Below are 27,123 nucleotides of genomic sequence, written 5' to 3' on the forward strand. Positions count from 1 at the left end.
ATTTCAATATTATTCAAACAATTTAAAAATGATGTGAACACTGACCAAATACTAGGCACTACACTAAGTATTAAAGGTAATAAGACATGGCTGTTGACCCTTTATAACAGGTTGTAGTTTAGTGCAGAGCTCTAAACCACGGATAAACAGCAGACTCTCCTTTGGAAATTTTTAAAATTTATGTTCCCAAACCCTACTCTTATAGAATAGAATCCAGTAGGTCTGGGGTATAATTCAGTAATATATATTTTCTTTAAAACTCCCCCAGGAGACTATGATATGCTGTCTGGTTAAGAATCACTCCTCTGACAGAAATACAGTAGGTTAAGTATGCAAGTAGACATATACATGTATGTTTAAGGAAATGATTTGCATTTTTGAATGCTTACAGTATTATTTTACAATACAGCCCTTATAGATTGATTATATACTCTTAATAGATGACAAAACTGAACCTCGTGGGTACAGTGATTTGCTTAAAGTTCTACACTGGTATACAGCAGATCTGGGACTGAAATTTAGGTTTTATTCCAAAGCTTAGGTTTTGTACCACTAATATGTTACCTCTTACAATTTCCTAGAACCACAAGGTTAGAATTTAAAATAAGAAATCACATTTTATTCATTCCTGATTCTAAAACAAACAAACAAACAAAAACAGAATTCAACATTCACCTGATTCAGAATAGATGGTAGCATCCTTATCTCCCAGAAGATAATTATGGAAAACTCACTTGATAAGATATTTAGCATCTTACAACTTTAATCAAATTTTTTACAAGTGTTTAAATCTTTACTTCAGTAAATATACACATTCTCTCTTGAATCCTTCTTGCTAAGCATCATCACACAACAACCCTTCATTTACCTAGAAAACTACTGTAAAATTGCTCTTTAGTCTCTTGTTTTCCAAGTCAAAAAAAAAGTGTAAACCTACAAAGAAATGGTATATGTATCCCTGTCTCTCTGTATGTGCATATGCATGTATGAATATGTATTTATGGGCAGAAAATCCTCTAAAAATATACATACATATTTTAATCAATACAATGTAGCTACATAGGTACTATATCAAAAGAGATAATCCATAAAACACCACAAAGTTCTGAGCTTCTTGGGATTTAGGATATTAACTATATCCTAAAGCTGTCAGAACCACAAGGGTGTTTGTAGTCCACACATGTGGTCAGTTTATAGAACCTCCAGGATATACAAGGCTTTTGAAGAAAATATCCACACCAGAGAACTACTGCTTTGCTTGAAGGAAATTAGGTCCAATAATCAGGATAATATGTGGCATACAAATTTCAGGGAACACAAACTATGACCTATAACAGTCAGCTATACAAGAATATTATATATCAACACACAGTCAACAGTGAGCTATGCATGAAACTGAGGGAAACCCTATAGGAAAGTAACTTAATTCCAAAGCCACTTCAATTGCATAGTTTATGAACTTGGAAAACTTACCCTGAGATCCATTTTATTCCACGGCTGTTTTTGTAAATTAACGCTGTATATTTTTGATTTCCTTACAGCCCGCACATAAGCTTCATGTCCTTGCCTAAAATAGATAAGCTTAAACAAAAAAGGTGAGTTCTTAAGCAGCAGTGTCCAATTAAACAACTCTATACATCCCAATATATATTCCTACAAATGTCCTCTTCTGCTTACAACAAACATAAATATAAACTTGAAAAAAAGGTGTACAATGTACTTGTCACTATCAAATAATGTTATTCAGTACTCACATCTATATAGCCCTGCACTAAGTACTGCATAATGTAAACACTGCACATGAAGTTCTTTTTCCCAAGCAGCTTCAACATTTCTGAAAAAACAGACTAATTACAAATGTACATGAAATCCTTATTTTATTTTAAATATTTATTCCTATTTTATAGTTCTACATTTCAAATTATAGTTGACATTCTAAGTATTTTAATAGTCAGCCTACACACACACACATACACACACACACACACACACACACACTTCTAACTGGCAGCTACTATATAGAATAATTTCCAGACAAATTAAATTTTTTTTATAAGAATGAACATCAGAAATGGCATTGTATGGAAGGAAAATAAACCCAAGGGCTTGGTAAGATCCTTCACCTCCTTAAGACCACTACTATATTCCGATTTATTAAAAATAATTTCTTTCTCCACAATAAGTTGTTTTTTTTTTTTAGGTGAGGCAACCCTTGGTTAACCACACAGATTGCAAAGACCTGAGCAGCTTATAATCCCATATTATTAATTAATTTATTTATTTTTTACGTCTAAAGCATCTGGTCTTCCTAGATGGTCTCCCATCTAAGTATTAACCAAACCCGACCCTGCCTAGCTTCCGAGATCAGACGGGATTGGGTTCATTCAGGATAGCATGGCCATAGACTCCCACAATAAGTTTAAAGAGGTGGTAGAAATAAATAAATAGAAGAAAGCAACATAAAAAATACCATACTATGAAATTTCAATAATACACTGACATACTCTACCAATCAACAATGTCTAAGTCAGAATTTCTAAAAGCTACAAATAAAAGTAGAAAATTAAAAAAAGATTTAAATATTAGTAAATAAACAAATTGTAGGGGTGAAAAAAGTCAATAGTGAGCATGTTATTCAGATATCCTTTAGTATATATTTATTCCTGTACTCAACAAATAGATGAGAGAGCAGTTTCATCAGATCATAAGAGTATACAGATCCTTATCTTGTTCTATAGTCTTCTAAGATTAATTCAAAATTATCCCTCTTCAACCTCCATAAAAACAGGCAATAAATATGAGAAACAGTGGGTTTGGATATGCCCCCCAAAAAGTCCTTTAGGTTTTTTTTTGATACAGTATTCATCAGAGCATGTTCTACTAAAATAACCACATAAATAAACATTGCTCAAAAGTATATTACAAGACACACTTATGAAAGAAAAATATTTGAACATCAAAAAATAATCAGGAAGTATCAGCTTATTCATAAAGCTACTTAGATAGCTATCTCTGGCACAAGATATCTATAACAGGCAATTATAGAAACGTTTGGTGAAATTTTTATTGGTCCCAAGATTTTTAGAACTATATGCAAGGTTTTATTCCTTTTATTATGATGACAACATTATATTCCTACTATTAGTCTTATATTAAAAACTGCATGTAAGCCTTAAATTACTCAAAAAAGATTAGTCAATATATCAGAGACCATATATACTAACTAGAGCTCAAATATTACATTACTGTAATTTTCATAAGAAAAATAAAAATTAACTTTTTTTCACCAGATATAATTTAAAGCCTTGTTTGTAAATGATATTCCCCTAATCATTGAAAGGGGTAATTATCCTCTAGTGTATTTCCTATCGGGTTGAGCATGGGCTTCATTTTGGAAAATATTAGGACTTGAGTTAGGACTCAAAATACTTGATTCTACTACATGGCAACTAAAATTAAAAAAATTATTGTTTTCAGGACATCACAAGCCAATCAATTTATCTCAATGTTCACAGGACGTCTACTAAACTGAAGGCTCTGCACCAGGTCCTACAAAGGATATAAAGGTTAATAAGATTCAGACACTGTCCACGAGAAATATCAGAGCAGCTAAGACACTGTACACATGACCATAATAGAATTGAGAATATAAATGCCCTAAGACTGACTATAGTGAGTGTTCATCAGGTTCTAAGAGAAAAGGGTTATAACAGGTAATAATTACCTCATCACCCATTTGTGGGACAAACGGAGAACGTCGTGGAATAGTATCCAAGATCCACTGAGGGGCAAACCATTCTTCATTAGGCTCACCTGCCATAGAAACCAGTCCTCCTTTCTAAAATATAGTTCACAAATATATAAAGAATAAATACATGAACAGTAGTATAAAAATAACAGGTAGAGAATGTTAAAAACATTAGGTTATAATGAAACCCAAAATACACAAATTTTAAACATTTTTCTTTACCAATTAATGATGCACAACTTGTATATCAATAAAATACTCGAGTGAGTTCTTAACATGTTGCTCAGTTTTGGCTGAAAATAATCTGATACTCTATACTATCTAAAAACTGCAAATTTTACTCTTCAGGTCTTTAGAATGCCACATGAATTCAAATACAAGTGACACAGTAACTTTTTGCCAATAAAATGGTAGCAATCAGAAAGCTAATTCTGTCTACTAAAGCAACAGGTTACCAAATACATACACAATAAATTTTTAAATTAATATTTAAAGAAATATGTGAATTAAGTCTTTATATCATCTAAATAAAATTATAGTTGGAAAATATACCATCGCTGGGGTGAAGTAAAAACATATAAAAAGATGAAAAAGAATACTACTCCATTTATCATACCCTTCCAATTTACAAGTCAAAAATGCATAGAAAATTATGACTGATGACATGACAAATGTAACACTTTTATACTATAGTGGCTTATTATTTAAAACTCAATTACATTTTAACAAATAATTGTGAATGTTTTAATTTAATAACAATAAGATATTCTAGAATATACTTTTGATGAGAAAAAATTTTAAATTTCTTTATATTTTAAACTTATGTTAGATTATTTTACTTAGTTTCTCAAATGGAATGTTATCTTTAGAGAAAAATGTTACTGCCAGATATTCAAGTATCTGAAAACTCATATCTGAAAAGATATTTCACACTAATGTTCATAACAGCATTATTCACTGTGGCCAGGGCATGGAAGAAACCGAAGTGTCCTATGATAGATGACTGGATAAAGAAGATGTGGTACATATATACAATGAAATATTAGTCATAAGAAGAGATGAAATACTGCTATTTGCGACAACATGGATGGACCTTGAGATAATCATGCTAAGTGAAATAAGCCAGATAAAAAAGCTGAAAACCACATGATATCACTTATATGTGGGATATAAACCTAAAAGGAACAAATGAACAGGACAAACAAATAGAGCCTCATGGACATGGACAATAGACTAGTGGTTACCAGAGGGTAGGGGGAAAGGAGGAGGAGGAAAGGTAGATGGGGGAAAAGGGGTTAAATATACAGTGATAGAAAGAAATCTAACTATGGGAGGGGAACACACAGTGTAACACACACACACACATACACACACCTTACTGTTAAATTGCATGCCTGAAACTTACGGGATTTCCTTAACTAATGTTACCAAAAATATATATAAATTTAAAAAATATGGTAAAAAATATTCAAGTATCAAGGCAAAAACAAAAACGACAAAAACAACCTATAAACTTACAAACCTTCTTTCTAGTCTGTTTAGGTTTCTTTTGCCTTTCTTCTAGTGACTTCAAATTCTCCTCATCAGAGCTGCTGCATATTTTCCGTGTTGCCTGTCTGGTTTGTCTTTTTGGAGGCTGCAAATTTATTCCAGCATCTGCTGTCCAATCAGAATATTCACTTGATGAATCACTGTAAATAAATCAAAATTATGAATAAATAAGTTTAGAAAAGGAATAGTTTTGCCTCAGAATTGAAGGATGACTATTTTTAATCAAACAACATTATAAATGACATGGTTCAGTTTTGTTTAACCGAAGAGAAGAAAATATCAATATAAAATTCTGATGATCACCTAAGTGATTTTAAATGAAATGATTCTTGGATAAAATATAATGCTTAGTTTCCCATAACAGAATTTAAAATTCAAAGTTCCTGTCCAAATCACAAAAGTTTTTTTTTTTTTTAAATAAAGATGCTTTTTCACTAGAAATAGCTAAACGTAGTTGTTTTAAAACTAAAATAAATACATATAATATGTATACATATAAGCTCTTGGATTTACAAAGGATTTTATTTTACAGATGAGGGAATGAAAGTCCACAGTGACATGCCCAAAAAGATATTGCCAGAGCCAAGATAAAACATCAGGTCTCTGGGCTTCCAACCCTGTTCTCTTTCTGCCATAAAATACTATTTTAACTCTGGTCTTAACAAATTCATATGAGAACATAATTACACATTAAAACTGTCAAATAATTTTGACCACATCAAAATCATTAAAACTACCTGGAAGAACTTTCACTTTGCCATTCAATAACAAGATCTTCTACAGAAGCATCACTTGTGCCAACTGTTTCATCTTCCTGAAACAAAGAGCCAGTAATTGAGATATATGGTTATTAAACAGCATATTATTAATTAGCACAGACTACATGTTTCATAAGAAACTGTGTATCCACCCTTCAGAATGTTCTAGTTAAAATGTACATCATCATTTTCTTCACATCTCTGCAACTCATAACTAAGCCTACCAGGTATTTAAAATTTTCTGGTCATCTACTATCTTATTGGTATGAGACATCTTTGATTATTTCAAAGACTTAGTATGCTAAAATAATTTTAAAAATATATATCTACATACCTCCAGCAAGTTAATATAATTACTCTCTATAAAAATTAATCTTTTGATTATGTAAAATTTCAAACACATCAAAGTGGAGTGAATAGATAACCTGCCTCATATCCCAGGGATTATTTTGAAGTAAATATGGACCAAAAAAACATTCTAAGTACAAATTTTTATTAAGATTAAGATTTTTTAAAAAACATAAGCATAATATCATTATTACATTAAAAGGTAATATCAATTCCTGAATATGTGATCATTCTTTTTCAGGTCAAGATTTTCATGTGGAAGACAGGAGGGACACCATTAATAAGAGTTTTAAAAAATTGTGAATGGTTAGAGAAAAATGTGGTACCATATATTGTCAAAGCATAATTAAACCCTCACTATTTACTTAACAACTACAGTTAAGAGAACAAAAGGAAAGGACTGAAGAAGAGAAGAACATGAAGAATTGTTATACTCTTTATTACACTACCATGAAAAAGATAGTCTGAGAAAAATCATCACTCAGTAACCTCCATGACTGGTGAAGTCAACAATAACAGAAAACTTGTATATTGTGCTGATCACAGTCAACCAGTTCTGAGATTGTATAACCAGTTATCACTGTTTTCCATATTCCATTTCTTTCCATTTCTAGGCAGATTTCCTCTCACCACCTTCCCAATGTCCCAAAGCCAAACTTTTGCTGGCATGTTTGATACATTCAACCAAGATAATATCTTAGGTACAAATCAGAAAAGATAGCTAAAGGAATTCAATCCTCAAACTTGCCTATTGATTATCTTATTAACTAATAATATTCTTATAAGAAAATCATTAAAATAAATTTCTGTTAAAGAAGTGACCCTTAAAAGTAAACCCAAAGAGATACAAACTGGGAAACAAAAATTACATTGAGTAAATAATATCAGATATCTAACCTCTGAGGAGCTATCTGAATCATCCTGTACACCTGAATTTTGACATGGTGCTTGTGAATTATGATCTATGTTGGACCGTGTTTGGTAAGTATGCTGACGCTTACGTTGCGTCCTTCGTAAAGACCGTCCACAGCTAGGCTGATAATCATTCTAGAAAACAGAAGGAAAACAGATTTTAAAAAATGAAAGACTCAATGAACATACACAAATGAACATATATAACGCAAATCAATTGGGCGGGGGTGGAGCTACGGGATAGAAATAAGTCCTCCAAAAGGAAACCTAAGATATTTATACATATTAACCCAGAGTACTAGTAAAGAGCTTACTAGGTACCAAATGGAGTACAGGAATTTTACTCCCTGCTTAGCAGTTTCTAGTGGGAATAAGAATCTTCCCATTGTATAGATTAGATTTTGCTCCTGTATGATTAAGCAGGCCAGGAGTGTGCCTAGGGCAGGTGTTGGCAAACTTTTCCTATCAAGGGCCAAAGTGTAAACATTTTTGGTTTTGCAGGTCATATGATCTATGTTGCAAATACTTGTCTCCATGTAGTGTGAAAGCAGTCACAGTCAATATAAAATAAATAAGTATGGCTGAGTTCCAATAAAATTTTATTAATAGGAATAAGCAGTACACTGGATATAGCCATAGGCAGTAGCTTGCCAACCTCTGGCCTAGGGTACCAGAGCATTTGTTTTACATTGTGATTAGTGATCAGGCAGTAATTTTAAGGTTTTTCTTTAACCACATAAAAATGGTATTTTAATACAAATTGCCTATACCTACAATGACCATAATGTCCTAGCATTTTGGGGACAGTCTTAACTTTGTGTAATTTTATCTTTATTAATAATAACCATATATCTCAATTTGGAGTTATGTCTTATGAATAAAGCAGGTACTCAATAGTCCTTTAATACACACCTATAGCCTTTCAAAAAATCTGGTATCTGCAAATATTTGCAAACAGTGTATTCCAAACTAAACTCACCCTTTGGGTAGCATAAGATGGCTTTTTCTTCTTTTCAACTGTATAAAGACTAATTTCTATGTCACCTTTTGCAGTTCTACATTCTTCCTGAATCCTAATAAGAAATCAAAGGTCAAAGTAACAGAAAATCATCAAAAAGCAAGCTGATAATCAGATAACAAAATACTTTTAAATGCAAAATTTGTCATTTGAAGCATTGTTAGGTATACAATTCAGTGGTGTTAATGAAATTTCATGCTAATGAAATCCTTTCATCCTCCAAGGATGACTACTTAAATGTCATTAGTAAATATACCCTCCTAAGCACTGGGGTTTACTATATATCTATATTGTACTCTCAAACTACTCCAATATCAAATTGATAGCCTTCTCAAAATTGCTGTTGAATCTGGGATCCACATATCACTGGCATACTTATTCACATATGGTTTTATGTTTTTACTTAATTGTATTTGTATTCTCATCTTCTAATTTAGACTATAAACTCATCAAAGACATAGAGATCATAATTTTTATTTTTCAGTATTCCTCAAACTATTTAACACAAAGCTAAGCAAATTGAAGACATTCATTAAATAGTTGTTATGGAGTGAACTAACTGAAATAATGTGGAAAAACTAATTCACAACTCAGTTGGATTTAAAAAAATACTTTAGTTATTAAAATTACACTAACATAGACCATTTTAATTTACTTAACAAAAAAAACAAAGCTCTCAATTTTCTTATGAATATTACCATATTGACTCACCTACTAACCCCATGATTCAGTTCATTGACCACCACTCGTCTGCTCCATGCCATGAGATCTCGTTCGGTGGCCATCTGACTCCTAAGAGCATTGTTATTCATTTGTCGGACACCTTCAATTTGACCACTACGTCGAAGCCCAATATTTGGAGAAGATATGTCCATATTTGAAATTCTCAGAGCTAAAACAAAAACAAAGACACTTTTTGAGCTAAGGTACCAAACTTTTCTAGATTAGAGCTCTAAACAAAATAGGAAATTCAAAGATAATACTGTGGGGCAATATTGCTATGCCTTTGGTCAACATTTTCTGTACTCCCTTAATGGTTTTTATAGTGTTATGAATAAAGAAGGTACTCAATAAATGTTTAAAGTTTCTATAGATCTTTCAATGTTTTTCAAAGCACTTTCATATCTGTCATCTACTAAATGTTCAGTAAATATAAAAAAAGCATATTTAACATGACTTGGTAGATTCACAAATATTTATTAGTACTAGATCAGAAAGCAGCCTTTTAATCTTAATTCTATTTTTATTTAGACCAAAGATTCTTTTTAAATTTATTTTTTTATTTAAGTATAGCTGGTATACAATCTTATATTGGTCATATTAGTTTCAGATGTACAGTATTTTCACCTGATTTAACATTTTTATACCTTATAATGTGTTTACCTACTAATTCTACTAATCATCTGTTACTTTATATACTTACCACAATATTATTGACTATTATTGACTATATTCCCCTTCCCCTTTTTACCCATCCTCCCAACCCCTCCCTCTGGTAATCCTTGTGCACTATTAGTAGAAACGCAAACTGATACAGCCACTATGGAAGTTTGGAGATTCCTAAAAAACAAAACAAAACAAAACAAACAAACAAAAACCAGATATACCATATGTCCCAACATTTCTATTTCTGGGTATTTACCCAAAAGAAATGAAAACACCAATTCGAAAATATATCTGCACCCCTATGTTCATTGCTGCATTATTTACAATAGTCAAGATATTGAAGCAACCTAGGTATCTATCAACAGATGAATGAATAAAGAAGATGTGGTGTAAATATACAATGGAATATTACATAGCAATAAAAAAACAAAATCTTGCCATTTTTGACAACATGACTGGATCTAGAGTATATTATAAGTGAAGTAAGTCAGACAAAGAAAGACAAATACCATATGGTTTCACTTACATATAAAATCTAATAAAACAAACAAAAAGGATTCTGAATAAAGCTTCAATAAGATTTGCGAAACTGGTAAGAGAAAAACTGTAAACAAAAAAAAGTTAACTGTCAAAATTTCCTTTTCGAAATTGATAATCGATGAAAAGTGGGAAAGGTTCTTGTTAATTTCTTTTTGTTGTATTTGCAGATAAAACAAAAATAGCAATAGAACATTCAACTGTTAAAATAAGCATCAGAAAAAACTCAAAACAAATGAATACTGCAAATAGAATTAGATGAGATCTCTTTGACTAATGGCATTTCAAATCTATCCGAAGAAACCTGGTACAGTAGTTTTATCCATGATTTCATGGTCAACCATGGTCCAAAAGTATTAAATTGAAAATTTTAATAAATAAACAATTTATAAGTTTTGAACTGCATGATGTTCTGAGTAGCATGATGAAATCTCTCTTGAAATGTCTCATTCCATCACCCTGGGACAGGATTCATCACTTTGTTAAGTGTATCCATGCTGCATACACTCCTCGTCAGTTAGTCACTTAGTAACTGACTTGGTTATTAGATGGGTTTTCAGAGAGAGACCACATTCCTGTAACTTTTAACATAGTATATACTGTTATCATTGTTCTATTTTATTTTTCGCAATTGTTCTCAATCTCTTACTGTGCCTGATTTATAAATTGAACTTTATCATAGGTATGTACGTATAAAAAAAAACATAGTGTATGTAGGATTAGGTACTATCCTCGGTTTCAGACATCCACTGGAGATCTTGGAACATATCCCATGCAGATAATGAGGGAGACTACTGTATATTTACTTTATAAATAAAAATAAATCACCTGTATTATTTAAAAGATGCTAAGTCATTTTAGCCATAAATGATAATGAGATTGTGGCACTGTGGCATATTTTATACCACAATTGAAAATTAGTAAAAATGTTTTTCTGTAACTGAAAAATAAATTTAAACAGAAAACGAAAACAAAAAAAGTTGTTTTTAATTTACAAACCAAGTATGTTTCTCATGTGTAATTACTGATGTAAGTATAATAATCAAAGTACATTCATCATATTTTTTACAAATATATACATACTTACCACCATTAGCAGAATATGATCTATTAATGGGAAAATGTGGAACATCTCCCTCATTAATTAGTCTCAGATCTTGTTCTCTCTGTAGCTCTCTGATTATTCCATCAAGAATGCTCTCATCTTGGTCATTGGCATGTTGCCCAATTACCTGTTCTACCACCTCACCATCACCTTAATGAGACCAAGAAATAAAGCCGCTAAGTTATTTCCATTTTGGTATACAGTAAAAACAAGCTTAATATATAAATTTCTAGACAAATAACCAAAAAAAAGGATTAAAATGAAAATTAAGCATGTATAAAACAAAATACTTTCAAAAGAACTTTAAAATGTTTTGATATGTCAGCTCATGTGTTTGACTTAACCAATTCTCCCAAATTAGACATTATTATGAGGGCCTACTTCCTTAAAAACTAATTATTAAATTACTATTTATTTATTTATTTTATGGTGACATTGGTTAATGAAATCTAGTAAGTTTCAGCTGTACATTTTAACAGTAAAGTATATATGTGTGTGTGTATGTGTGTATTTACATTGTGTGTTCACCTCCCATTAAATTATTAACTTAAAAATGAATATCTCTATGGAATATTCCAAGCTAAAAGTTAGTAGAGATCTGAGTAAGGTCAACCACAGATACCTACAATATTTTGCATCTTTCTTTCATGAGAATTTCCTTTCTGAAAGAAATCACATTATGGTCTTTCAAATATTTTCTCTTTTGATAATATCTCAGTATATATGATTATCATAGAGAAATTATCTCTATGGTACCCTGAAATTCAACGATTACTTCTGAATAAAAATTTTATTTCTATCATCTTTTTCATTCTTAACTACATCTTCAACTTGTTTTTTCATCTTATTCTCTAGTGAGATTAAATGGTATCTAACAAAGTAGCCAAGTGATCAGGTCTTAAAGGAAATCAAATGTGATGAATTATAGATTTTTTTATTCAGATGATTTTAGTTTTATCTCCTACTTAAAATTTATGCTTTTCCCCTTATTTAATAGTATGACATCAAAGTAACTATTAACATATGTGTAACACCATTTCATTGTTTTACAAATCTTTATAACAGAGGTCATAAAAAGATGTACAACATTTCACTGTATAAAGGTCAATTCAAGTCTAAATTCCCTAGTAATAAAATAAAATTCCATTTGCAAATCCATAACTCATTAGCTCATACCTGGAAGAAAATCTACAAGTCACAAACTAAGATATGAAGGCATTCTGGTATGGGGATGAGTGAAAGAGTCAGCATACATAAGGGAAATATGTTGATCAGAAGAGCTGGGTTGACAGAGAATAACTTATTTCAATGTCTTATCCTACTATCCTCTCATCATATATTACACTCATCACTGTTTCCTCAATATCTTCCAAGATTCAGTGTTACTCAAACACTTACAATCCTCCTTCTAACATTCAATATTTTTTTGCATTTCAAACATGTGGATAGGTAAATAGCCACTTCTCAGTTTGTGGTTTTTGAAATTTTGTCTTCTTAGGTACATTAACTATTGGACTCTCAAATTAAAATACCAATGAGCAGTGGAATTTCATCAATTTCAAAAACTTGACACATTAAAGTTAGTACATTTATCTGTGTCCAGGTGAGATAAGCAATGTAAAAGTTCTCTGGTAAGGTATAAAGTACTATACAACTGAACACTAACAGAAGTATTAGGTAAAATATATTATAAATTACCACAGAGTTTTGTAGGGCGCATATATCATAAAGAGAACAGCAGCAAGTACAACATTTTGCAAAATATTTTAAAATTAATTCTGGATATAACATACCATTAGCCACATATCCCAGCTGTGGTATAAGTTGTTCATCTTTACAATTTTCCCGTCCTGGTACTAGCCTTTGGAATTTTGTGGGATGAGGATTTCCATCAACATCCACCAAGAATGGGGGAGGCATGAGATGAGGAGCCTGTTGTGTTTGTTCATCTAATACATAGTTGTTGGCATCACGGATAAGAGGTCGATAATCCGTGTGGAAGAACATCTGATCTGGAATCTTTATGACAGATTTTTAGTATTTAATGTACACAGGGAATTTACAGGTAAGCACTTATTTTCATTCCTAGAGCACATGTATTTTTCAAATCAGAATTTTTGCATTCTCTTATATTCCTCTATTTCCATATGTTTCTTCTAGGTAGAAATAAATTACCTAGATCATAATCCTATCTTTTCCACAAAACCCTACAATCCTACTTTCTGGCCCTATATCATTTTTCTCCAATTGGGATAGGAAGAAGTAAAGTAACACACAGTGGATAAAATTAGGTATTTTTATTTAAGTTGTAAAAATCATATAAAACTTTATAACTATTTTTCTTGCTTAATTTTACTCAAATACAAATAGAGTATAATATAAATGATGAGACAAGTAAATATCAATTGCATAGAGACAATCAAATATGACACAACTATTGAGCTGAACTCAGTGATTCTGAGTTCTCTTTCAACTTCAAGACTCTAAATCTATTCCAAATTTACAGCTAATAAAATATAAGGAATCAATTAAGATAGTTTCCAATGTATTTTAACAAGATCAATAATAGGTAAAGCAGCCAAGAAAATAAGCATTAGGTCACCAGTTGTTTATTCCTAATTTTGGTTAGTAGAGAATATAATCTGGTAGCATTGTTCTCCTATTATACCTGAAAGGTAGTATAGAGAACACGTTCTAAGCAAAAGGATTTTCTAATAAATTTTTCTATCTATATCATCCTATATATAACTTAATAGTGATTTGAACTGCCACACCTTATGTTCTGGAAGTGATGAAAAATTTTACCAAGAAAGGTAACTTTGTTATTTTATATCTATTGACATAATAGTCCTTATTAATTGAAAGACTTTGAACAAAATTTATAAATTATACAATCCAAAACTGAGGTCTATAACAAGAATTAAATATACTAACCTTTTCATAATATTTACTGCATCCAAAACCAAAAAGCAGCAAATGCCCATGAGAATCTGTACAGGCAAAATGGTTTCCATCTGGAGAAAATTTACAGTCAAACACTGCACCATGGCCTTGGCCTTCAATCTGAAATTTAGAGGAGTCATTTTAAGTCATCTTAAAAGGTAATTTTCAGATAATAAGAAGGCAATAGCTTCTGCTTGTTAATATATTGGATTCTGTGTTGCATCAACATTCCAATGCACTCAGGCTTCTGTATCCAGAATCCTAATGAAACAGTAAAACTCTAAAAGAAATAAGGGAGAATCAAAATGCAACAGATGACATCAAGCATTACTAGCAATGCCATATTTCAAGAAGTATTAAATGAGTGACTGAGGAGAACAAATAAAAACCTAAACACAACCAAAATGATAAAGATGCTATCTCAGCAAAGTCAAGATATTGTCCTTGCATCTGAAATTTCAATGCAAGTAAGCATTAAAATAACCATCCTAAAATTAAAGGACATAAGTCAATTTTATTAACAAAAGACAGAGGATATTATTAATACTCTGTATATGTATAAGCCTATAAAAGGGAGCTCAAAAGCCAACTATTTAGAAATGTTCTTCAGAGAAGGACACCAAATTTGGAGGATATGAATAGTTCCATTACCACAGGAGGGTGTTCTATTGGGAGAAGAGACAGTGTACCAAATTTTTTCATGATTTGTATAAAATATATCTAAAGAGTAGTCATATCTCCAATTGTATGTTTGCCAAACAACTTCTTGATTATTAAGCCATATGGGGTTTACCAGAAGCAGAAAAAATAGTCAATTCTTGTGATTCATAAATTAGGATTATAGTTTAAACATTAACCTTTTTGTGAGTTTGGTTAGTGTTAGCTCCAAAAGCTTACTTAGTCTGAGTTTCTAGAATTTAGAGCTGGAGACAAGAATTTGGAAAATGCTAACATCATGATAACATAGTTACCCTGAATGACATAATTTTCTACTGGTCTTACTCTCAGGTCTTGCATCATTCTCTCTATTGTATAGATTTTTTTAAATTTTAATTAAATATACAGTACATTGGTTAGACATCTATATAGTTTATAAAATGATCCCCCTAATTGTTCCTTCTCTCTGGTTTTCCACCTTGCCAATATTAACACTAACTACAGTCCCTATGTCATGCTCGCCATCCCCGTGACCATCTATTATCTACTAATTTGTACTTCTTTAACCTTTAATTCCCTTCAAATACAGATCACAACAGGTTCCTTGGCACTAAGCATACTTTAATTACCAAGCTGTCGTATAAGAGAAGCCTGTTTGAATATGAACTAAGCACAGAATTTCCTTACCATGTTAAAATAATTCCGAATTTTGGTCCCCCGATCAAGGTCCCAAATAAAAATGTTCCCATCATGGCCCGCTGAAAGTATGATCCTTTGGTCAAATGGATGTGCTTCCAAAACAAATACTTCATCATCATGTCCCTGTGATAAAATCAATATTAAACATGAAGAGCAATTCTAACTATCTAGTTTATTTGGTCAAGAGATCTCAGGAGCGTGCTATCAATCTGGTTCAGATTAATTCATGCACAGCAATTTAACAACATTTACTACATGGACACTACAATAAATAGTTACGTTAGAGTTCTTTATATATTAAAGTGCTGATTTTGTAAAGTATTCAATAGACAGAGGGCTAAAAAAGTATTTAAAATACAGTCCAAACTGGTTACAGCTTATTAATCAGATCCCTGAAGTGGAATTCATATTTCTAGGACTCTACTATTTAAAAGTCCATAGAAAATGTGACAAGCAGAATCATCCATCAACACCCAATTCTGCCATAGTGATAACTGGCAAATCTTCATTGTTCTTCATCCAGCACTCTCTATCACTGGTATTCAAATTGTATGTAGGAGGCACCATAATATATTCAAATAACAAAGTATAGTGGCATTTAATATACTATCTGAAAAACGAGTTTGCTGCTAAAGTTGAAAACCAATACTATATGTATATGTTTCCCTTCTAATAAATCAATAAGTAACAGTATATAGAGATCTTAGATCAGGAGTTCGCAAAATGTTTTACCTGCAGGCCAAATCCAGCTCCCAGACATTTTTGTACACACTGCCTGTGAGCGAAGAATGATTTTTACATTTTTAAAAGGTTGCAAAAGCAAAAAACAAAAACAAAAAATATGCAACAAAGACCATATGTGCCCTGCAAAGCCTGAAATATTTACTATACAGCCTCTTAAAGAAAAAGTTGGCCGACACCTGATTTAGATCATTGTTAATTTTCCTTAACTCCTGGTTATAGAATACATGATTAAGAACAGGCTCCAAGTCTTAGAAAAGAATACAGGACATCTTGAAGTGGCATTTCACTTAAGAACACCTCAGCATATTACACATCGGGAGCTTCTACAAATGACCATATATTTTGAACTTAAAAAGTGCATTTTATCCCAAATTGTTGTACAAAAAAGAGAATAATAAAGAATCCTGCCATATTACTATTATGGACAAAAATACAGCTTATTAAAAAAAATAACTGAAGACTGGCTCAAAATGTGAAGTATTAAGATGACTAGGTAAAATCCCTTTACAATAAATACTGTCACAACTCAAAGTTTACCTAAACTCTTCTCCCAATCACTACAAAAAAAGCATTTTTGTTATGACAAAATCTCCTGCTGAATAATCGATGTGATATAGTAAATACTTTCTCAGGTTCCTAACCAATAAACAATAAAATCACTTTGTTAAAACTCTAACGATAAAACTATTTCAGTGTGCAATGGAAAAAAGAGGCTTTTAAATAAGGAATTTTATATTTTGGCCATATACCTTAGGATAGAACATAATCACTGGATCATGGGGAACAAAATTTAATCAAGTTAAGTAACCGTCTTAAGATCTATCAACGGCCCTACTTTTATGAAGCACACCTCTATGTCCACTACAACCACCACAAATCCAAATTATCATTATAGGCCATCCTACCCTTGACTCCCTACAGTATACTCAGAGTCACTCTTATCTCCATTCTAATCTATTATCTCCGTCACCAAAACTATAAGGTATTTTTCAAAAGCATAATTCACATGTCATTCCTTTGCTTTTAAACCCTTTAATGGTTTCCTATTGGTGACATTTAGGCAGAGACCTGGATAATTTTAACCTATCTTTCAAATATTAACCAAAATTTCACTTCCTCAAGAAGTTTTCTCTGACCCTCCCAGACCAGGTTTTGTCACCCTCTTAAATACTTGCATTATCTTTTGCATTTTATTTCTTGGCATTTATTTGATGTTTTTTTTTCTCTTAACAGGCTGTGAACTCCAGGAGGAAAAGATCTCTTTAATTTACCACTTATTCCTAACACCTAACTAAGTGGTTGGCACACAGGAGAGCTCAATACTTATTGAGCTAAATGGAAGAACTTTAAACCCCACTAAGATCATGATATACAAATTATTAACACAGAAAATATAAGTGTTATACCAAAACTAAGAAAGTTTTACTAATAATAGAACTAAAAATAGTCTGCTCTAAAATGTCTTCAGAAAAATTCACTGAAAACAGAAGACCCACGAGTCAGCCCGTGGAAAGAGTGCTACTAAACAGAAATCAAAACAAATTAAGGTACTTATTAAGACAGAATTTTACATGGATACATAAAACCAATGGCTACAACATGATCTTTAAAATTGTGATTTTTAGAGGTATAGGCATGTGCTGTCTAATACTGCGGCTGCTAACCGCATGTAGCTATTAAGCATTTGAAATGTAGCTAGTCCAAATTGAGATTTTCTGTAAGTGTAAAAATATTAGATTTCAAAGATTTAGTATGAAAAAAGGATGTAAAATATTTCATTAATAATTTTTTTTAAATTACATGTTTCAATGTTACTATTCTGGATATACTAAGTTCATTAAAATATTCAATTAAAATTAATTTCACCTGTTACACTTTACTTTTTATTGTGGTTACTAGAAACATTAATGTTATATATATGGCTCACATTATATTTCTATTGGAGTGTGCTGACATAGACGAATATTTCCTAATAAAGAACCAAGAAAGTCAGAAACATGGTGGAGTAAGATGTCGCCAGATCTCTCCCCTTGAAACAACAATAAGCTGAACATCTAAAACTCAACAAAAAACACTCAAACTGCATAACCCCTTTCTTGAAGTTTTTGACCTTCATGGCCAGGGGAGTAGGCTTTCTCTGCATATCCTCCATGCCTCCCACAACAGACAACAATCACGCCACATGGAGGGTTTGGGGATGAGGTCGACGAAACTTTGGACTGGACGTCACTCACTTCATCCATCTCTGGCCCCTCCCCTTATGGTGATCTTTCAGGCACCTCTTAGTAATTGGTGGGTCAGTATAAATCCCCAACCTGGATCACTGGAATAGACTCCTCACAGAGTTCCAGTGACACCACCCTAAGCCATATGAGGTTTGTCACAGAACTACGGATTAGGGCTCAACTCTTGCTTCGTAGCAAGGCCACGTCTCAATCACTCAGCACTCACTCTCTTTCACACAACCTCTCACCATTCCTTAACCAGTTCTGTGGAGAGTAAGCAATCATTCCTCTTAACCTGTGGAGGACGCTCAGTTACTCTCTGGACGGGGATCAGGCTTTCCTTTTTCCCAGTGTTAACCTAACACACTCCACCCTCCACCCTATGTACTTGTGAGGTCATAGTTTCCCCTAACAAATGTAGAGTACTTGGGTGACCTCAGGAGATGATCAGGCTCTCCTTCTACCTTATATAGGGCAGGACTTCAGCTATCTACCCTTTGCCCAGTTTTTCCTTACCGTGGCCCTGACACATTTTAGTTTTCTCGTTCCTCTGTTGTCTGATCCTTGCAGGGACCAGCATCTGGGGCTTCCCCTTCCATCCTGTGAGGCGTCCACACAAGGTAATCCCTGGTGTGCACTCAGTGGGCATGTCTACAGGGAAGGCCAGGGTTTCCCCAGTGGGATACCCGAAGTCTGCCAAATGTGGGCGCTGTTCCTCCATGCTTCCTGGCCAACGCACCAGGAATCTGTTGCAGGAAGTGATACCCGACTGAGGAAATTGGACACTCAGACAACTTTGTTAGAGGAAGGAGAATTTAATGCCAGCAGAGTATGTGAGGCTTTAGCCACACTAAAGCACAAGCTCTCCTTGGTCAGATTTCTTACAGCTTATATACTTCTGCAGCATCCATGCAAAGGACACATGATTCCTTTGCCTGAGGTTCTATGTGCACCTCATGACTCAGGATGGGGTGGGAGAGTTTTGGACAGGGCTACAAGAGGGGAAGGAATCCATGGACCACCAGTCCATCTATTTACAGATTGTTTCTCTTGTAGGTGTGGCAAGGGTCTCCAGAAGGCCATTTAAAATCTATAGGGTATAGTTAATCTATAACTGACTGAGTTGGTCATTTCTGCAAGCCCTTTGCATTTTTCAGATGTCTCCTTTCCTCTCTTAATACCATGTGTCATCACTATTTTACAATATGTCAACAGAGGTACCTCGAATAATTACTTCTCTAAGGGATGGCAAGTCATAGAAAGTAAACTAACTTAAAATTCCTGTCTTGTAGAATATCTTTTTTGACCATTTTAATTATTACAAAAATAAAATACTTACAGATAAAGTATGAAGAAGTTGCCCTGTGACTGAATTCCATACTTTCAAAAGGAAATTGTTCACTGCAGTAATAACTGTGGTGTCATAGCGATCCCAGGCCACCATAGTCACTTTGAGTTTTGTGACCTTATCTTCTCCAGATGGCAAGTTATTCCTAAACAAAATAATTTGTAAATCTATAAATTTTTAATAAAAGTACAACTAAAATAGCAAATTATGATAAAATTCTCTTAAAGAGTTTGCAACTTTTTAGATATAAAAATCCTAAACCATACTTTTAAATATTGACAAAGTAAAATAATAAAAGTACCTATATAGGGCAACACCCATGGCTTACTTTAGAGAGAAAAAAAGGCACAAAATTACAAAATATTTTTAGTCACATGAGAACAAAAAAGTTAAACTAAAAAGAAATTTACAAATATCTTGAAAAATAAAATACAAGTTATGTTAGCTACCAGAAAATATTTAGAAAACACATGCTAAACACTTTATCCTCTTAAATATTAAATTTTGTGAAACTAATAGGTTTTATAACAAGAACAATAAAAAAATTCAAACTTTTGATTTAATCGAATATGGCATCAGAACTGGCTATAACTACAAAGTCTTTTCTATATTGTTATTAATGGGAAGATAATTTTTTCAGGGTCATACCCTAAAGAAACCATAGTGTCCTAAAGAAGGAGTTATATATCTTCCAATCAACAGTGAAGACAATGAAATGGAATGCTGATTAAGTGTAGTTATAATGTTGAGTAGTAATGCTAACAATATGAAACACTGTAAAGGTATCCTCAGTAAGAGAGATAGCTAAACATGTGATGCCTTATAATAGGGATAACCTCACAGTATAAAGCTATATATATATATATATATATATATATATATATATATATATATATATAAAATTTGAGAAAACTAACAGAAAATAGCTCATTGGGCACTAACAGAACACAGTGATCTTTGGGTCACAGAGACCAGAATTTTAATGAGTCACCAATGTTTCTATCATACAGTATGCCAACCAACAGCAAGAGATAATTTAGAGACTAAGTTATAGATGTAAACTTTAAGTCTACCAATTAATTCCAAACTATTTTCTAATTTAAAAAGATTTTATTTACGTTATTAAACATAATTCAATAATGTAAAAGATACTATACTATACGAGAACCACTAAAAATGTCTAATATTCAATCTTACCCAGTCATTTTAGTAGCCATATCTAGCACTATACTCTTCCATTCTTGTTGCTGATACTGCCAAATTCTTGCTGTTCCATCTCTGCTTCCACTAACAAATCTTAAACTGCAAAGAAACCATTAAAATACCCTTATTACTCTCCTCCAAAAAATAAAATCACTTTTTCGCTAATTACAAAAGTAATACATTCATCCTCATACTACTAGCGAGAACAAAAATGATACACTTAAGAAAAAAGTTTGGTAGTTCCTCAAAATGATCAACAGAGTTTTACCATATGACTTAGCAATTCTATTCCCAGGTATCTATCCAAGAGAAATGAAAACATATGGCCACACAAAAACTTGTATGCAAATATTAATGGAATTATTCATAATAAGCCAAAAGTGGTAACAACACAAATGTCCATCGACTGATAGATGAATAAACAAATTGTGGTATATCTGTACAATCAAATATTATTCAGCAATAAAAAGGAATGAAACAATGATACATGCTGCAATATGGATAAATATTGAAAACATTATGCTAAGTGAAAGAAGTCGGTCATAAAAGATTCATTCCATTTATATGAATTGTCCAGAATAGGAGCTAAAAGTTATGAGACTTCTTTTGGGGTGATAAAAATGTTCTAAAATTAATTGTTAATGTTGCATGACCTTGAAAATATACTAAAAATAATGGAATTTTATGTTATGTGGATTATATCTCAATGAAACTGTTATAAAAATATATCTATTCACTCATAATTCTATCATTGTTCATACTTTTCTATTCTTTGATGATTTTATTAAAGATATATACAATACACTTATGTATTTCCCCCTATAGGAAATAGAATTACAGTATATATAATGTTGTATACTTTTCCCTAACACAAGAGTATTTTGTAGATATATTTATATGTTTACAAATGTAAAAGTACCATCATTTTTAGTAAGTGTTCAATTATATGGATGTATCTAAATGTATTTAATAAGCCCCTTAACGATGAATATTTAGCCAATCTTCACCATTATAAATAATATTGTGATGAATATGCACACTTTTGTACAACCTCATATACATATTTTCTTAGTCCAAGGGTAAACATATTTTTAAAGCTTTTGATACATACTGGCAAATTATTTCCCTAAAATATTTTTTAACACATTACAATATAATAAAAAATTTTGGGAATATCAGGTGTTACCATTCTTAAGTATCTTGTCATTCTAAAAGAAAAAAAAATTACTGTTATTCTAAATTGCATTTCTTTGATTATTACTAAAACTGGACACGTTATGATGTGTTTATTGATTATCTAATGAAGATTGTTTTTCCTTTAAGGAAAAAGGCAAGGCATTTAAAAGTTCAGATTCTTCTAGCATGAAAAAATCATAGCTATACAAATCTTCACATGTATAACTAATTATATGCAATAAACCAACCTTAAAAATTATTTGAAGGTTTTTTTTTTCATTGTTAATGTAGATGTCACTCTGTGGACCATCATTATTTACTTTTGCATTTAACAAAGATGAACATATTCATCATAGTAATCACTTACTATCATAAAAATATTTAAAAATAAAACATGGTTACTCACATCAAGTCTGTAGAGATATATATGGATGCAAATCTATGCTGAGTAGTTACACTTTTAAATTTATGCTAGGTCAATTTTTAGGCCAGGGTAGAAGATTATCACTTTTTTAGGGATCAGATATTAGAGTGCACGAATACCTGTATATAATTTCTGAGTTTACAAACATAGGAAATATGTGTTGTATGAGCAGTAGAGTCAATAAGTAATACAGATGTTCAGCAGAAGATGCTAAAATCTGGAGCAGTCAGGTTTCAGGTAGGTCATGAACCTTAAAAGGAAGATAGAACTTAGAGAAAAAAACAGGAGGGAGAGGACAAAGAGCAGAAAAGAGAAGGAGGATGTAGGAGGGAAACATAAGGCACAAATGGGAGGTAGGGGATGATATTTCTGGCTAAGAATGGTGTGAGGTGAAGTGTAAGTTAAAGAATGGATGAGAAAATATATGTGGGATGTAAAAAGAACAATGATTAAATCAATTAGGGTGGATTTAAGGATTTATATGGAGAATAGTAAATGAGAAAAAAATGCAGGTCTAAGTCAAGCTGTAGAGAGTTCTGAATGCCAGACTGACATTTGAATTCCATTCTACAGACTAAGAAGAACACCAAAGATTTCTAAACAGAGCAACATTGATCTGATAGAGATGGATTCGATGTATTTAGAAGGGAGAAAAAAACTGGTGGTAATTGGTCAAATAATGGAATCCTGACTAAGGTGGGAGTGATAACAGAAATGGAAAAAGTAAAATACACAGAAAAGAAATTCAGAAAGGAAGAACTGATAGATTATGGCTACTACATGGTTAGGACTTTAGAAGAGATAGGGTAAGGATGTCATCAAAGATAGACAAGGGCTGTTAGCCTATGGGACTGGACAGAAATAACAAAGCATCTAGAGCACAGCTAGCTACTTCTGAGGGAAAAGTAAAATATGTCAAACATCTGTGTACACAGATATGTACTACATAGTTACCTGTCGCCATTGTTACAGAATTGAACAGCAACGACTTTGTCCTAAGACATAAAACAGATTTTTGATTAGAATTTATTTGTAAAATGAATAGAGTACTCTTCCTCTCAAATTCGCATATAAAAGCATCAGAGTAGATTTTTAAATGCTATAATTTTCTTTACAAAAATTCTCATTTCTTTAAAAAGTTAATGAAGCCTGAAACAATGCCATTAACTATGGAGAAATACTTATCAGCAGTAACTTGAAACAGACCAGACATAAGCAAACCTGTTTCTAAACTATAATCTCAAAAGACAAATAGTTCTGAATAAGTTTTAGTTTATTATGCCCCTCCATAAGACAGCACACTAATCTAAAAAGCCATCTTAAAATAACTGATCTAATAGTAGTTAAATGAAATTTCTCGCTTTTTTTTTAATTTCAAAAAACAATCATCTCCTGTTTCTCACATGATTTATTTAATTATTTTGCAATGAAATCACCTGACAGTCTTTAGGTACTACAGTTTAGATATTGCTGCTTGCATCTTCTTTTAATATGATGTGTATTATATTGATGAGAAGATTAAAGTGTAAGCCAAAATGTGCATTTTCCTTCTCTATATTCCTTGGTAATGTACCCTCAAATATTATACACATTTTCCAAATCACATAGTTATTAAATTGCATTTGAACTTAATTTTTAATAAAAAGCTCTGATACTCTATATCTTTGTATTTAATTATTTTTCATTTTTAGAAATTATTAAACTGTCTTCACACACTCAGAGGTATCTGTGATTCGCATTGTTCCATAATTTCACTGTAGTATTTATCTGACAAATTCTGGATTCTCACTGCCAGGTGGAATAATTAGTTTTAGATGTTCTGAAAAGATACCTTATTTTCAATGACTAACAGCTGCCACGGATTTAAACAGAGAATGTTTAAGTTTTCTGACTTTTTCTTATCTGGGCCCCTGCAAAAAGAATTTTCTTCATTTTCCCTTCCCCTCATTTCTTTCCCATTATTTATTATCTCCATTGCACTCTGAAAACAATCATAATAAGATCAACAAACTAAATTCGGCAAAAAAAATATTAATTTTCCTAAGACATATTTAATGTTTTTTAATAATTGTGTAGACTTTAAAGTAACAGTTTAAATAATTAATAAAATACAGTAGGCTAAAAAAGTATTTTCATAAACTATTATTGTTATACACACACACACTCACACACACACACATATATATACACACACATACACACACACTTTTCCATATAGTCAAATTTATCTTTAATATTATAATCATACTAAATCCAGAAATTCACATTGATATTCATTACAAAAGAGACATCATATAGGTTTCAGTGCGAATCTGTATTAAATAAGGGTAAAGACCAGAGAAGAATAAATAAAACCAACTTTTTAGGGGTGTTAAAAAAGAAAACAACCTATTTAACTTTTGCCTTTTTTCTTACCGTATGTGCCTCTAATTCAGCAATTTTCTCAGGGATCTCAGAACCCAAATAATATATTCTAATCACATGGTCAGTGCTACCTGTTGTAATGAACATTCCACCTGAAGGATTAAAAAAACAAACAAACAAATACTGTACCAAGAAACTCTAAAAACTGTTTGATTGTTTCCTTAGTTATATGCTAACTTATATTAATGAAAAGGCTTCAAAAAACTCAAGGTTATCTTCTAATCATTAGACATACTACTATTTCAGAAAAAATTAAGTAAAATTTAAGAAAAACAAGAGAAATATTTAAAGGGCAACTATAACATTAACCCAACAAAAATCAACACTAAATACAGGACTTTGGATCGTAAATATTAAAGGTCACATCCTTGATGAGGAATTCTGTATATTTTATGCAAAAACATAACATTCCAAAATTATTTCTAAAATGAACTGTATCTACAATTCTCTTTACAGTGGCTATAGTGGTTGAATGTAAAAACTCGATTGCTTTTAGGGTGATGAAAAATTCTAGAGATAAATGGTGGTAATGTATGTAAAAACAATGTGAATGTACTTAATGCCACAGAACTGTAGACTTTAAAATGGTTATTCAAATTGGTAAATCTTATATTTTTCCACAAAAAAGCTAACTAGCCTGCAATTCTTGGCAGTAGAAAAGTACTATTTACCCACTGTAAAAGTGTCTTCTATATAGAGGCACTGTACATGTTTCTGAAAACTCGGGTCAGAATTTTACTGTTGAATTGGGGGTAAAGTGGCTTTATTTTTACCAACTAAATTCTGCAATATATAAAAACATATTAATGGTAAATAAGAAAAACCTCAAAAGCTATCACAAGTTAGAGTTCACAAAAGTCTATTTTAACACATAGCTCACATTTTTTATATGATTCCATTAACACTCAAACATGCATTTTTTCTCCACAAAATTGAAAAATATATCTTTTACAACTGGATCATTAATATTTTGGATACTCAAAACATTCAACATTTACACATACCAGAACTAAAAGATGAACAAGATATCTGAACTCCAGGTCTGGATCTCTCAGTAAATTTCACTGGGCGATCTCTAAGAGAAAAGTAAGATGTTTTTATTTTTCATCATGTTCATTTAAATGTGCAAGAATCGTACAATGGATATTGACAGATTTAGCATCAATATTATAGAAACTGCAAAACTGATGCAGTCAACAAGTACTAGTCCCACCATGTAGGTTAAACAATGCAATATACAGATGATGTAATGTTGAGTTGTACACTTGAAACCTATAATTTTATTAATTAATGAAACTCTAACACATTTAAAAAAAGCAAAAATGCATTTAACTTTGTAAATATACTTTATGATATCAGTATTATTACTACAGCTTTACAAACAAATTATCATGTCACTTAATAACACCATTAGGAAAAGTTCAAAGTCTTCTTACCAGAGTAATAAATGAAACAAATATTCATTCCCAAAATTTTGTGTATAAATTAAATAATCTCTTCAACATTGGTTTCATAAAAATTTTATCCTAAAATCTCTAATGTCCAAGTGACGTAGGTATGGATGTATATATATATATACTCACATGCACACATATGTTCATGTACTTAAATATACACACTATTAAGAATCTCTCAAGATAATAAAAAAATGTACTTGATTATTCACAAAATTTCTAGCCAAATTCTAAACTTACCTAAACTTCATTGTTTTTACATGCCATTGCCAGAAACAGATTGTTCCATCAGCACCAGTAGAAGTGAGGTATCTGGTTGTGCCTTTAGTTGATGGACAAAACTTAAAACAAAAAAAACTAATTCAAACAGAAAGCTTTCATATTTGAACTTATTTTAAAGATGGTATGTTCTAAAATTATAATCACTTTAATAAAATACTTTAAATTCACTTAAGAATATCAA

General features: G+C 31.8%; 1 protein-coding gene and 1 pseudogene across 3 annotated transcripts in view; both read right to left on the minus strand.

The window, feature by feature from the left end:
• BRWD3 (bromodomain and WD repeat domain containing 3) overlaps positions 1-27,123 on the minus strand; it is a 122,214-nt gene that overhangs the window by 31,773 nt on the left and 63,318 nt on the right. For all 3 annotated transcript variants that reach the window (XM_016164899.2, XM_016164900.2, XM_016164901.2), the window contains 17 exons: positions 26,901-27,001; positions 26,211-26,281; positions 25,198-25,298; positions 23,737-23,777; positions 21,177-21,281; positions 19,971-20,124; positions 15,651-15,785; positions 14,298-14,426; positions 13,157-13,382; positions 11,346-11,513; positions 9,047-9,227; positions 8,297-8,390; positions 7,303-7,452; positions 6,037-6,113; positions 5,271-5,439; positions 3,725-3,838; positions 1,474-1,581 (listed from right to left, as the gene is read on the minus strand). In XM_016164899.2, coding sequence (XP_016020385.1) covers positions 1,474-1,581; positions 3,725-3,838; positions 5,271-5,439; positions 6,037-6,113; positions 7,303-7,452; positions 8,297-8,390; positions 9,047-9,227; positions 11,346-11,513; positions 13,157-13,382; positions 14,298-14,426; positions 15,651-15,785; positions 19,971-20,124; positions 21,177-21,281; positions 23,737-23,777; positions 25,198-25,298; positions 26,211-26,281; positions 26,901-27,001 — 2,124 coding nt within the window. The remainder of the gene's footprint in view (positions 1-1,473; positions 1,582-3,724; positions 3,839-5,270; positions 5,440-6,036; positions 6,114-7,302; positions 7,453-8,296; positions 8,391-9,046; positions 9,228-11,345; positions 11,514-13,156; positions 13,383-14,297; positions 14,427-15,650; positions 15,786-19,970; positions 20,125-21,176; positions 21,282-23,736; positions 23,778-25,197; positions 25,299-26,210; positions 26,282-26,900; positions 27,002-27,123) is intronic.
• On the minus strand, positions 2,288-2,406 carry LOC118608550 (annotated as a pseudogene).

The sequence above is a fragment of the Rousettus aegyptiacus genome, unplaced genomic scaffold, assembly GCF_014176215.1.
Source record: "Rousettus aegyptiacus isolate mRouAeg1 unplaced genomic scaffold, mRouAeg1.p scaffold_m13_p_9, whole genome shotgun sequence".
Taxonomy (NCBI): Eukaryota; Metazoa; Chordata; class Mammalia; order Chiroptera; family Pteropodidae; genus Rousettus; species Rousettus aegyptiacus.